The 15694-nt window shown below is 37.6% G+C and overlaps 1 protein-coding gene across 1 annotated transcript in view; it reads right to left on the bottom strand.

The window, feature by feature from the left end:
* STPG2 (sperm tail PG-rich repeat containing 2) overlaps nt 1-15694 on the bottom strand; it is a 414552-nt gene that overhangs the window by 318622 nt on the left and 80236 nt on the right. The window contains exon 7 of the mRNA XM_058667032.1: nt 1896-2003. Coding sequence (XP_058523015.1) covers nt 1896-2003 — 108 coding nt within the window. The remainder of the gene's footprint in view (nt 1-1895; nt 2004-15694) is intronic.

Genomic DNA, 15694 nt, shown 5'->3' with positions numbered 1-15694 from the left:
GAAAGAAAGAAAGAAAGAAAGAAAGAAAGAAAGAAAGAAGAAAAGAGAAGAAAGAGAATGACGGAGGAGGGGAGGGAGGAAGGAAAGAAGTAAGGAAATCTAAACACTAATGGTTAATAATTAAAGAAACTGCATGGAATGTTGAGCCACTGGCGGTGAGGGAGAAGTCTCAATTTGCCAATTTCAGTGACATAAACACACCCAAAGCAGTAGCTAATTTCACATTATCAAAGTAATATCAATGAATCTTTAAAACTCCTAGAAAAGTAACAATTGTTCAGACAAGCCAATATAAGTCAGCTCTATCTCTCAATCATCCCCTATAGGTAACCAATGACATTGTTTTCTGTTTTATTCTTGTCTTGTTTGTATGAAGACAAGCAATTTTGTGTATGTTTTCCCATTTCCTCTTCTCACTCAAAAGTAGTGTATCAAATACTCTCTTTGGCATTTTGCATAGTAAGTACATATTAACACTACCAAAAAAATACTGGCAATATTAAAAGAACTTTCTAATTTTTTCTAAACATGATTGTACTAGCTTTGTTGTTGTTGTTGTTGTTGTTGTTGCTGCTGTTGTTGTTTTCAAGGGAGAGAGACAAAGATAAAAAGAGAGAGAGAGAGGAGAGAGGGGAAAAAGATCCTATCCAAAGCTTCTGGGGCCAGGCCAGGCCGGGCCTATATGGTTCAAAACCAAGAGCTAAAACCTCTTTCAAGCTTTCAGATGAGTGCTACAATCACTTGAGTCATCACTGCTGCTTTTCCAGAACACATATAAACAGGAACCTGAAATCAGGAGTCAGAGCAAGGCATAAACCCAGCACTCCAACAGAAAATGTCAAAATCCTGCTGAACTGCCAGGTCAAGAAGTGTTCTATTGCTACCTTCTTATTTAGATGCTAAATAAAATGTTTTTCAAATGGTAATTCTCAATTCTAGATTCAAAATTTTGCAAGAAAAGTACTGATATCTGATGCTTTTCTTGACCACTGAAAGAGAAATATGGAAAAACAGAGTTCTAGTTGGAACAATCATATTAAAAAAAAAATGACTGCATATACACAAACACTTGATATCCTGTCCCCCACTCTGATACCATGTAGTCCGTCAGTACCATTAAGTTACTCTACATATAATCCTCTCTAGGTCCTCACTACAAGAGCTAGCCCCAAAATACTGTGTTAATTATAGCTCCAAAATACACCTGCAAACTACCTATTTGCCTGAAAGGAAGTGTCTTTGAAGTGAAATGAAACCAAAGAAGTCATCTCTAATCACTTTGGTAAACCAAATAAGATAATCAGAGCTATACATGGGACAGCTGGATAAATATCACAACTATTTTGTTACGGAAGCTGTCACCTTATAAACTGTCATGAGTTTCATAACTGTCTTGCTAGATAAATATTTCATATATCTTCAAGCCCCCTTAGTAAATTTCTCTGAAGTTGTTTTCAGGAAATACATTCTAAGACCAGAACACCAATAATTAAGGCCCCTATGGCAGCTAAATGCCACCTGTGGCCAGTTTTCCTCACAAAGCCTTCAGAACCTTCACTTTTGCTTCATAGGTCACACATTAGCACATTTATTGGCAAAATTATATTTTAAAGTAGACTTTTCTCCTAATCGGAATACTGACAGAAGTAAATCTGGTAACTGAAAATGCTTCATAGATGGTTCTTCATATTCATCCATGCTATTCATACTGCTAATGGTATAATCTGATTTTATTTCTGTCCATATTTTTGTTAATGTTTTTGCCAGATCACATGTTTCCTATTTTATTATACATCACATTTCTTTTTATAATCTCATCAAATGTCACTGAACTTGCTGTTCATCTTAAGTCAGCCAACAGAGATTCTGTATATAAAAATGACGTAGATAATTACCTGGGATTGAGAAAGAAAAGCAGGGCATGCAGTGTTCACACAAGGCTTTGTACTTTTAGTCTTCTGGAACTGACTTTTAATATCATATTTTCCAGGTCCCGGTACTCCCTAAAATTATAGAAATAAAGAAACATACTCTTATTAACTTGGGATCTACAGCAAAAAAATTAAATAATAAATAAATAAAAGTTGACTAAATATCTGAACTAAATTACAGTCTTTTCAAGTAAATTCCTGTGTGATATAGCCACAAGCACTTCACTGAAGGGCAAGCCAGAACATAGTTCTTTAACAACAAGAATTGTCCTTAGTACAGCTTTTCTTCAATCTGAAAACACAGGGAAGCTACTGCCCTGAAAACACACTGCTTGAACCTTTGCTGCCCTCTACTGACAAAGCTCAGAAAAAAATGCAACTCTTCACAAGATTAAAGAAATAAAATGTGTTTCCTTTTTGTCACTCATGTGTTGGTTACTCAGTGGTGCGTTTTTTAATGGTGCTGTAATTTGTTGTTGATGTTGTTGTTGTGGCTGTTCTAACTCATACCAATTATTGACCTGGTTTCATGGATTCTCAATTATGGAAATTATAGTAACGGAGTACTAGGGTCTATCATATACAGATGTGGGGGAATAATGGAACATGCATCCCTGCTTTCAGATGAAACATGGATTCCCAATGAAACTGTTGGACATGTGTAGACAATGGAATGCTGGACGGTCTGACATTGTACCAACAATGTCGGGGTACACTTAAATAAGATGATAGAATTATGATTCCTTATGAAGGACTACACCATTGTAGTAAAATCGTGGGAATCCTAGCCTGTACGAAACTGTACCACATAATGCAAGATTCAAAATAAAAATATATTTTATAAAAATCACTTCTACAGTCCTTCCATTTAAAATCATACCACTGAGTTATCCTTTAATAAAATATTGTTCCAAGGCCCGGCGGCGTGGCCTAGTGGCTAAAGTCCTCGCCTTGAACGCCCTGGGATCCCATATGGGCGCCGGTTCTAATCCCAGCAGCTCCACTTCCCATCCAGCTCCCTGCTTGTGGCCTGGGAAGGCAGTTGAGGACGGCCCAAAGCTTTGGGACCCTGCACCCGCGCAGGAGACCCAGAAGAGGTTCCAGGTTCCCGGCTTTGGATCGGCGTGCACCGGCCCGTTGCGGCTCACTTGGGGAGTGAATCATCGGACGGAAGATCTTCCTCTCTGTCTCTCCTCCTCTGTGTATATCTGACTTTGTAATAAAAATAAATAAATCTTTAAAAAATAATAAAATAAAATATTGTTCCAACATTTCAAATTTTCTAGTAACCTAATTTTTTCCAACAAATGGGGTTTAAGAACTATTTTATCTGCAAATGCTAGATGATATGACATTGCTTTGATTTAGCTATTTTATAACAGACAAAAATTAATTCAATAACTCATAGCACCAAGTTCTTCAGCAATTTGGTAATACAAATTAAATGTATATAAAGATGTGCTGCTTATGTATTATTTTATCTTTTAATTACCTCCATAAAAACTCATTCCTAGTTAAAAAAAGATTCAAAATTTCTGTGCATCTACTTCTTCAGAGCTGTAACAATTATTCCTTAATTTATTAATAAAATTGTGGAGGCCAGCATGATATCTTAACTGGCTAATCCTCCATCTACATTTGCTAGCATAGGTGACATATGGGTGACAGTTCATGTCCCAGCTGCTCCACTTCCCAACCTCTACACTTCCCAGCCACCTCCTTGCTTGTGGCCTGAGAAAGCAGTCTGGGACAGCCAAAGCCTTTGGGCCCTGCACCTGCATGGTAGACAGCAGAAGCTCCTGGTTCCTGGCTTTGTGATGGCTCACCGCCAACCACTGTGGCCATTTGGGGAGTAAATCAGCAGACGGAAGATGTTTGTTTCTCCTTCGCCCTGTAAATCTGCCTTTCTAATAAAAATAAATAAGTCTTATAAATAAGATTGTTTGCCTTACAAATTGGATATATACTGAAGCTCTCTATCCGCATGTCCTGTTACTGCTCCCTTTGTAGGTTCAAATCCAACAACTAGTTTCCAACTCCTCAGCTACCAATCTTATTCAACAACTTTTGTTGGCCACCATCATTTCACACAAATTACAGTGAGTTTCCTAAATGTCCACTGTTTCCATTCTTGTCCATCTTCAGTCTATGCACCCAGAATCCAGTGAATGGTTCAATGCAGATTCCAAGTAAGATATATTGCTGTGCCTCTTAACAGGAGGTCATATGCACAGAGCACTCCCCAGAGTGGAGCAGGAAGACAGGAGGAGGCTTGTATCCCAACCCTGGAGACTCCTGATTCCTCACCTAGGACTATCAGTACGAGCACCAAGGGCTATATCCCAACTGCCAAGGAGACCACGGGAAACTGGAGTGCCCTCTTAGGCCAAGAATTCTGAGGTCAACCATTTCCTATTGTATCTCCAACACAGGATGGAAGAAGCCCAGATCCTTCCTCAGAGAATCTAATGTCATCAGAATAACAGGCAGGAGCCCTGAGTGGTCCTCAGAAACAGAACAGTAAACCTCCTTCGGGTCCCAGGAGGGGAGCTTTCTCTAGTCCTTACTTAGTTCCAACTTTTAATCCCCACCCTCTCTTGCAATGATCATCAGGGTTGCTCTGGAGGCACCCCCCCCAAAAAAATTAATTAGATAGAGACCAATAAGGAAAGCTTAGAACAGACAGGAAACAGTCAGCTTGGTCTCACATATATCTTACTATGTAGGATACAAAGATTAGTTACTCCTCACTGGGGTATTGATGATTTCTCTGCACACCCCTCCTAAAACTGTTCTGTGCCTCAATTGTCAACATATGCACTATTAGAGTTATAAGCCTGTTTGGACTACCCTAAAATTCACCAAGTTCAGTAAAAATCCTGCTTCAATACTATAAGCTGCTAAATATAAAAGTGAAAATAGACACAAAACAGCTGAATAGTAAGTACCCTATAGCCATTTTAAAGAGTATAGCAGCTGGTTCTATATAAACTAAAATTGAAATATCAATGAAGTAGTCACAGGATGTGGTTAAGAACTTGCATTTTCTAACATATTGGTCACTCAATACCATGTCAATTAACTCCATAATGTTGTAAATTGTTGTTGATGCTACACTGTGGCTTTTCATTGGAGGGGATGATATTCTGCCCGCTCTACTTTCAGACCAGGGGTGGTCTCCCAAGGAAGCTGTTGAAATTAACTGGACGACAAGATGCTGGACTGTATGCATGATTCATGGTCACAATGAAGGAATCATGACTGGATATGAACTGTACTACTGCAACAATGTGCAGGAATCCAACATGGGGGGAGGGCATGGGGAGTGGTTGGAGGAATCCCAGAACCTATGAAACTGTGTCATAAAATGAAATTTTTAAAAAAGATTGCTGCGCATCACAAACCCATCAACTGCTCTCATGTCATTTAGAGCAAAATCCAAACTGTCTCATATGATCAGAATTCCATTCCCAAAGACACGTTTACCACTCTAAATTCATCTCCTACCACTATTCCCCTCGTTCCACTGCAGTTCCATCTTTTCCTCACAAACATCAGGCATCTCTGATTCACAACCATGGCACTTGGTCATATCTTTGCTTGGAACATTCTTGTAAACAAATGTTCTCCAGTTCAACCCAACATCACTTTCTCAATAAGTCAATTCAAGACCATATAGTTCAAATTTAATCTCCCACCCCCAAACAATTCTTGTCCACTGTCCTGCTTTTTAAAAACACCTTTCATTTAGCATTATTTTTTTCTGTTTTGTTCACTGTTGTAACTCTCACACACATAAGAGTACCCAGAGCAGATTAGGTGTTCCATTAATATTGGCCAAAAGAACGTATGAATCCTTAAATTCAGCAATTGAAGCCTACATTTTCACTGACCGCATGAGAGTAGAAGTATGCTCCTCTGCCAAATATGTGCCATTGAGTAAGTGCATCATCCATTTCTAGCTATAGAAAAAATACAGAGCTCTTGTACTCAAATGAAAAGAAATCTATCTGAGGGGGAAAAAACATTAGAAGTTACTCATACAGATGTACCTCTTCTTATTAACAGTTTAGAGTCTGAAAAGGTACACACAAGGTAAGCCTAATGATCCCATTATTTGGTGGTAGACAGAAAAGATAATTTCAGTCATGACATGTAAGGTTGTTTTTAATTTATGAATGTATATTGAAACTAAGAAACAGATACCAAATACAGGATGCGAGGGAGATCTGGCTGCGACATCTGTCACCCCATTGATCGCCAGGGTTGATTTGGCTGATCTGGCTGGCTAGGCGGGTGTCCCCTTCCTCCCTCACCGCTCCATGTACATCCCTCCTGAAGCTGCGCGCTCGGGTCAAAGAGGACGACCATCCCCGCTAGAGGAGGACCGGTCTTTAGTCAAGGGTATACGAGTAGCTGCGCTCCCCTGCTAGAACCTCCAAACAAGCTCTCAAGATATCAAATACATACATATGGATAGTACAGCTACAAACTATGTTAATGGTTTTTGGATTTTACAGATATGCTTCTTTCACACATATATGGTTAAAATCAATTAATTAGCTAATTAATTAAAAGACCAGTTACTGATAACACACAATTATACTCCTGTATTTTTTTAGAATTTATTTATTTTTATTGGAAAGGAAGATATACAGAGAGGAGGAGAGACAGAGAGGAAGATCTTCTGTGTGATGATTCACTCCCCAAATGGCTGCAACGGCTGGAGCTGAGCGAATCCGAAGCCAGGAGCCAAGAGTTTCTTCCAGGTCTCCCACACAGGTGCAGGGTCCTAAAGCTTTGGACCATCCTTGACTGCATTCCCAGGCCACAGGCAGGGAGCTGGATGGGAAGCGGGGTGCCGGGATATGAACTGGCACCCACATGGGATCCTGGCATGTTCAAGGCGAGGAATTTAACCACTACGCTATTGCTGCGGGCCCACACTCCTGTATTTTCATCAGTTACCTATGTGACTATCACTATGAATCACCGAGTAAAAATTAGGTGTGAATATGATAAATGAATAGTTGTGAGGGAACTTTTCCAAATAAAATTGGAAATAAAAACATAATTATATCAAAAACACTATTTTATTTTTTTCTGCTTTTACAAGAAGTTTCTAATGTGGACTGAATATTGCTTGATTAAGTTAAAAAAAGAGCAGCAATGTCATACATGTGGATTAAATATGGCAATTGGAAACAAATTCCAAATAGACTTAGGAGAATTGGTAACTTAAAAGGCAGTCTGTTTGTGACATTATTTTAAAAAATAAACAAAAAAAAAAAAAAGATCCTGGGAAGACCAAGTCCTAGGCACAGGTTGAAAACACTGTGGTGCTGATTCTGCATTTTCAATTTATGATCATAAACTGCCTACTAAACACACACACACACACATACACAGTACCCAAGATCTAGTAATTCAGAACTAGAATTACCAGTCCTTACAAGTCAGAGACCCTAATGTTTCATGATTATCAGCATCTTTTTACATGCTGAATGGATATCTTTGGAGAAATACTGATTTAAGTCTTGCGTGTTTTATAACTGGTTTACTTGTCTTTCTGCTGTCAGACTACATTTTCCCCCCATTGGAAAGGCAGGTATACAGAGAGAAGGTGATATGTAGAGAAAGATCCTCCATTTGCTGGTTCACTCCCCAAGTGGCCACAACAGCTAGAGTTGAGCCAATCCAAAGCCCAGAACCAGGAGCGTCTTCCAGTTCTCCCACATGGGTGCAGGGTCCCAAGACTTTGGACCATCTTCCACTACTTTCCAAGGCCACAAGCAGGGAGCCAAATGGGCAGTGGAGCAGCCAGGACATGAACAAACACCCATATGGGATCCTGGAAGATGCAAGACGAGGATTTGGACACTAGGTTATCACACTGGGCCCTAGGTTACATTTTAAGAAATAAACATGACTGCCTATCAAAAATAGATTAAAGCAAGAAGTAAGATTAGAAGTCCCAGTCACAAGGCTAATTTTTAAAATCCAGGAAAAAGACAATGCCTTCTTCGATTGGCCAATAGCTGTAATAGCAAAACACTTATACAAACAAAAATAAGTCTTGAAAATTGTCTACAAAGATGGCCACCAAAAATTTCTACTATCCGCTTAAGTCATGCTTATCTCCCATCAGAAGATGGAATCCTTTTCTCTGTCCTTGAATCTGAGTATCCCTTGAGGCTTGGTTTGACAAATAGAATGCACTGGAAACTAATACCAGTTCAGATCATAGGCCTTAATAGGTGTAATGTGCCTCACATTTGCCCTCTCACAACCCTCAGGCTCCATACAAGGAGTCCAATTAATACCTTCATTCATTATAGCCAACTCTTGTGAAATGCCACACATGTAAATATCTTTACTCTTTAAGTTCCATCCACAAATGAATTTAGTGAAATGAGTAGCCCCAGGTAATGTAAACTGAATGAGAATAAACTACCTAACAGAATCCAGTGAATGCAGACAATCATTTCACTGGAAGGTTAATTTAAACGGGTTTAGAATCAGCACAAGCTATTTCACTGAAGTAATCTACAAAGCACCCGCCCCACTCAAGTATGACACTATTAATTAAAAAGATTTTATAACTATGGGTCCAATGGCTTTAGGGTAACTTTCATCTGCTTGTGAATGTTTTTAATTGATAACAGTAAGGCTAATGGTTTGTACATTATTTCAGTGAGATTCATGGAGAGTTCTACTGTTTGGTATTAGTTATGAAACAATATGACCACACACCGCAGCATTTAAGAAAACTGGCAAGACTCCATTTTTTGTTCCTTGGCTGTTAGAAGGTAATGCCTGCACATTTTCAGTGGTTTCTGTTCTAAAAGAAAAAGCAACTCCTAGTATATGACCTGGAAAGGGAAGAAAATTGAGTTCACTCTTGGCCTCTCTGGAATCCTTGCAGTTGTTGGCTATGAAAAATGACTTTACCCTAGTAATGTGGCCATTGGTAGTCTTTTTCAGCAATAAATTATAGATTTAAGCATTGCCATTTTGCCATGGTAATGAAACCCTGCCTACCACTTTTAGTACAATCATTAAAAATAATGAACTGTTTTTATATTAAAGCACCTCATTTCAGAGTGATTGGCTATGCATCAAATAACAAAAACAACAAACATTTACTAATCCCTACTGTTTATCAGGCACTATGTCAATTCATAGATAAGAAAATCCTAAAACAAAAAAATAAATAAATAAACTATTTGCAAAACCTACAGCGGTTGAGCCAGACATTATTGGTTACTAGCACAATGTCGCTATTAACCTCCCTTTTCCCGGCCACTAATAGGACTGGCTATATGAAACAGTCCTGGAAAATGAATGTAAGCAAGTGCCAGATACAGACAGTCAAAGCAAGGGCAAGATTGGGGAAAGATTGGCTTCATTCAGATGTTGTAGTTTCCTCATCCCTATGAAACACCACAGTAGAGCTGGCACAAAAACAGTAATTGGCTGAGGACTGAAGGTCAGTGAATAGGTAGAAGGCGTAAATATTGATCTGTGTATTGTGATCTCTGGACGTGATCTGTGTACTGGGAAGTGATCAGCACATGTAAGGTGGACCTCAAGCATGAAACTCGTGTTACCTCTGGGAAAACTGCATAGAAGGAACAAGAAGGGCTGAGAACACTATGTCACTCTCAGTATTCCCACAATAAAAGAAAATATCCCTTTCATTTAAAATAGAACATATTTCAAATGTATGTCCCAAGTAGTTAACTCTTTAAGTGAATCAATCTTCATGATTACTTGAACAGAATAATGTTCATATGTACCTTTGATTTGAGAGTGTTAAAAATAACATATGTATTTTACATTCATTTGCATAATTACAACATGAATTTTGGTTCATTGAGATACCATAATGCATCCTATATTTTTTATTTCAGGAAACAAATATGCTCTCCGGGTTTTTTGAAAACTAATTAAATTTAAACAGAACTAAATTAAATAAACATGATAAGGAACACTGCAAGTGAACCAAGCCATTTGAAAAGTAACTTTGTATTCATCAATAATAGAATTGCAAGTGGCACTTGGCCTTAGAAGTAGCACTAAGCTTATATGTCATTCAAATGAGAAAATTAAATAGCAATAGGAAGCACCTGGCAGGATAAATCATATACTAGTCAGCCAACCATATGTTTCCATAACAGCAGTAGGAAATAAAGGTAGCTTTTCTATGTCAATCTGGTCAACTAAATCATAAGGGGAAAAATTTACATAAAAGCTACTGGCTAACTATACTTATTGCTTTGGGGTAGAGGGTTGTCTCATATAATGTCAACCAAATATGAGGCTGAGTAAAGCTGATTGAAAGCTACTTGGATTCCATATTACATCTGCTGAATAACAGTTCATGTCAACAGCAGTATTAGTAACTTAACTGAGACAAAAATCTACTCTAGCAAGTCTGAAGTCATACTGCCAAGTCCTGAGATCAAGTAAATATGAATAAATGAGCTCATGCCAAAAATTTCACAATTATAAAAAAATTAAACAAGATCTTTGTGCTCAGAGGTTTTTCACCAAGAAGGAACATAAAAATGGTTTGTAGTACTTTCCTATCATTACTATATCCTACATAGTGGATTATCTAGTAGCAGCCAAGATTTCCAATGCCTATTTTTATAAATCAATGCTATATAAATCTTGAGTACATTAACACTTATTACTGCACCTTGCAATGTGAGTTTTTGCAGTTACTTAATGTGAGTACATTCTTCCTATTTACAAATACAAATGCTTCATTTTAAGGGGGAAAAAGTAATACACACATAATTGAACATATCCAAACAAAAACAAACAAATGTTAGGAGTTAAATATCTTAAGTGAAGAGAGTGATCTAAAACAGTATTAATAATGTCACACTTAAAAGGACACAGGATTCAAAAACTGGAGCCAGGAAGGCAAATCAGTGCTGAGTAGAAAGTGCCATTCTGGAAGTTACTCACCCATATGCCCAACGGCAACATTTCATAAGCACCAACTGATTGCTATAAGCTTTTTCCTTCTGATTTTTAATAAAAGTTGAAAATTGGCACCTGCAGGTGGAATCCCAAAAATTACAAATGTTGGCAATCAGTCTAATTTTTTATGACTATAAGTTGGCCATACAAATATACCTGTGGATTAAATTCAGATTATAGATTCTACATTCAGCTCCATATATCCCTCCATACCTTGCAAAATGTAAGCCTAAAAGATGTTTGTAACATTATTTAGAGTTTTCTATAACTAGTTATCACATTATCATGATGTAATTACAAGTGGTCAACAGATTTAGATAGTCCTAGACAGTGATGTTTCTGAAACATGGATTGCCCACATTTCAAGTAGCCTCTGAAACACTATTTATGGAAGGAGTTCAATTAATATGTGCTCCTACCCTATTATTTTTGAGATTTATTCATTTATTTGTTTAAAGGCAGACAGAACAAGAACAAGAGAGCAAGAGAGAATCTCTCATTTTCTGGTTCATGATTCAAATGCCTGCAACAGGAACTGTGCCAAAAAGAATTCAGAGGCCAGGAAAACAGGAAGAACACTACTACTGACAATACTCCTACTGAGTCACATCAAATATTGCCAGGTACCAAAAATAGCTTGATTTGCTCTTTATAATTTTCATTATTGTAAGACAGGTTATCTAATTTCCCTTACATTCACAGGGTATGGAACACAATAAATCGAAATGTTCCATACTCCGCTCCTGCAGTTGGAAGATGGGTTGTTGTCAATCAGATAAAAATGAGAAATAATATTTACACTGCTCCCCAGACAGAAGGTAAATAGGCTATACATCAAGTTATCAAGTAATGAAACTACCAAAATAATAATTTTCTCTGATTCTGTGTGGTGAAAAAACATCAATATGAATTTCATACAGATGTAAGATTGACAAGATGAACAAATTCTGACTTTCAAAATTGAGGCTGTTATTACTTAAAAACATAGAAACAGGGCCTGGCGCAATAGCCTAGCAGCTAAAGTCCTTACCTTGCATGTGCCAGGATCCCATTGGACACCAGTTTGCTTCCCAACAGCCCTGATTCCCATCTAGCTCCCTGCTTGTGGCCTGGGAAAGTAGTGCGGAGGGCCCAAAGCCTTGGGACCCTGCACCTGCATTGGAGACACGGAAGAGGCTCTGGGCTCCTGACTCATTTGCATCTACTTGGGGAGTGAATCAACGGATGGAGGATCTTCCCCTCTGTATATCTGACTTTCCAATAAAAATAAATCTTAAAAAAAATTGAAACAAGTAAGAGGGCATTTGCTATGACTTGAGTGTGCTCCAATAAAGTCCACATTTTGCAGCCTATATTGTGGCATAACCTGTGCCTACTAGGCCCTTATGGACAGCAGTTTGTGTACTAGATATTCCATTTCTGATCCAGCTCAGAGCTCATGTACCCAGGAAAACATCAGAATATGTCTGCCACCCAAAAGGGAGACAAGAGGAAGCTTCTGTCTCCTGCAGTGAACCATTCCTGTGACCAATCACTACTAAACCAACAGATGCAAGATCTCTGTCTTCCCCTCTCTCTGGCTTTCAAAAATGTAACACTCAACATAAAAAAAAAAAAAATTCCTTGTCTATAGCTTAAACCATACTGTTTCATAATAAGTTGCCCCACTTCCAATTTACCTGCTTATGGACCAGGAAAGCACTATAAGATGGCCAAGGTTTGTGGGACCCTGAGCCCATAATTGAAAACTGCAAGAGGCTCCTGGCTTCAGATCAGCTCAACTTTGGCCATTACAGCCATTTGGGGAACTAATGAATAGAGAGAAGATACCTCTCTCTGTCTGTGTCTCTCTATCTCTCCTTCTCTCTGTAAATCTACTCTTCAAGTAAAAATAAGTAGAACTTTTCAAAAACTAAATAAAACCATTTATCTGAACTTGTATGATAGTAAAAAAGTCAATCATACAATTTTAAAATAGTAAATAAATTTTATTTTAATGTGAATGATATTGTTTTCATTATTTCTCCAAGGTAAGCTTACACAACTCAGTAATGGATAGTTTTAATACATGATTTAGGTCACATATGCAACTGAATTCTCAGGCTAGCTTCTATTAAATTAGAGTTTCAATTCACAATCATAGATCATTTTAAATGACACCAAGAGTTAGTGGCTGTCACAGAAGTCTCAATATTCATATTAAACACAAATGGCCCAGAAATTATGAAGAGATGGCTCACTGAAGACTATCATCAGCACTCCAACAGATGATGACTTCTAACATTTTACAGGCTAAATCGTGAAGATTGGATGTTTCAACTTGAAAACACTAAATGCAATATTAATCCACTCAAGTGATTTACAGACTTAGAATATTTTTCCTCATGCCCAGTTGTAATGTCTGAAAGTAGTTTATATAATAACTAAATAATATATCATCATTTCTTTCTCCAAAGACTAAACAAACAGTAAACTAGGAGAGTGTCCAAAAGCAAGACTCAATCTATTTGTATTGCTGGTTAATTATCTTGAAAAATCTTGAAAAGTATCTTTACCATTAAAAAGCATACTATTGAAACCAAACCCCCATAATGTAAAAGCAGAAATGAGCTTCTTGTCTGCCTCCATTAGCACAAGGTGTTGTTGCCTGCCTTCTTTTTATTTTTAAGTATAATTATTACTTCTTTTTGTTTTATGATACAATTCCATAGGCTCTGTGATTCCCCATCTCCCTCAGGAAATCTCCTCCTCCCCCTATTGATTTCCTCCCTAGTATTACAATGGGTGCTCCTTCATGAACAGTCATAAGTCTATCATTCCACTATTGAAATGTCTCCCTACATAGTAGGCATGGACAATATCGGAGAGTCCAGCATCCTACTATCAGGATATTTTCTACTGTTCCATGTCTTTTATCAAAAGAAACTGACTGATTTAAGAGAGTGATCCAGCTGGCATTACAGGTTTCAGAATCAAGGAGCAATTTGCTTCTCCAATAGGTAAGAACCTCAGTGGCCAATATTGTCCTGGAGTGATTTTGGTAGGAGAATTCGAGGTCTGGGCAGAATGTTACAGCTATATTTACCACAACACCCAGACCAACTACAGCCTATCCTGCCACCATAAATCCTTAAGATTATGGCATCACTGAACAAAGGAAGGTCACAAGCTCCAATGACCAAACAGGAATTTGGATGCAAACTGATCACACATCTGTCAGCCCCAATTTCAATGTGTAAGAACCTTCATCCTAAACTTCATAGAGAGCCCAGGGAATTAAGCAGTAACTACCCAGCTCCTTTTTCTGGGCTTTGCAATAAATGGTTACCTTCTTCCTCCACACCAATGATAGTGATGGGTCTTCTGTGTCAGTGAGTAGACCCAGTTTGGATGTTTACAACAATGCCTCCAACCAGTCTGGGGTGTTGTTCAGCAATTCTATGAATTCTGGAGGGAATGACTTTATGCCACTAAATATACAAACATATGCCACTCTCAGTACTACTATTCAAAACAGTTCAGGAAGATTAAGCCAGAGTCATTAAAACACAGAAAAGGAATCAAAGGGACATAAATTTAAAAGGAGGAATTCAAACTATCTCTGTTCACAATGATATGATCCAAAATAGAGAGAAATCACAAAACTTCACAAAGAGAGTATTGAAACTCATAAAAGACTTCACTAAAGTTGCAAGGTATAAAATCAACACATAACAGAGCTCACCATAAAAGAGAACAAATGGACTTAATTGATAATTATAGAGCCTTTCATCCTATATAAAGAGAATACACTTTTTTTATCAGTACATGGAACTTTCTCCAAGACTGCTCTTATTATTGACCACACAACAAGCCTCAGCAAATTAAAAAAGAAATTATACCATGCATCTTTTCAGATCATCATGGAGCAAAACTGGAAACAAACAAGTCAACATACCCCCAGAAGATATGTAAATACTTAGATACTGAATAATATGCTGCTAAATCGGTTATAGAATAATCAAACAGGAAATAAAAACATTGTTTGAAACAAATGAAGACATCAATTCAACATTTCAAAACTTATGGGACACAATCAAGGCAGTGTTATGAGAAAAGTTCATTTCAATCAATTCTTATGTTAAGAAATTAGAATATCACCAAGTAAATGGACTAACCATTTGTCTAAAAGAGCTAAGAAAAAAAATAACAAAATAATCCCAAGATTAGCAGGAGAAGTCACCAAAATAAGGGAGAAAATAAAATAAATACACATATAGGGGTAGTTAGGAACTATTGCAAGCAAATACATAACAACAAATCAGAAGATTTAGAAGAAGTGGATAAATTTTTGGATGCATACAATCTTCCAAAGCTGAATCATGCAGTAATTAAAATGTAAATTGCCTTATAATCAGGACAGAGATTAAATCAGCAATTAAATCCCTCCCAAAAAGGAAAACTAGAGCAGTTGGCTTCACTGCTGAATTCTACCAAATGCTTCAAGAATAACTTATCCCAATGCTTCACAAGCTATTCAAAACAACAGGAAACAATCCTTTTTTGTCTCTCAAACTCTTTCTATGAAGCCAACATTACCTTAATACCAAAGCCAGATAGAAACACAACAGAAAAAGAGAACTACAGACCAATACCCCTGATGAATATAGACACAAAAATCCTCAACAAAATACTATCCAACAAAATCCAACAGCACATGAGACATCATTCACCTGAACCATGTGGAATTTTTCCGTGGCAAACAGGGATGGTTTAACATTAGCAAATCA

This window comes from Ochotona princeps, chromosome 7, assembly GCF_030435755.1.
Source record: "Ochotona princeps isolate mOchPri1 chromosome 7, mOchPri1.hap1, whole genome shotgun sequence".
NCBI classification, from domain to species: domain Eukaryota; kingdom Metazoa; phylum Chordata; class Mammalia; order Lagomorpha; family Ochotonidae; genus Ochotona; species Ochotona princeps.
The sequence above is the reverse complement of the archived record's forward strand: the minus strand, read 5'-3'. Positions and strand labels throughout refer to the sequence as shown.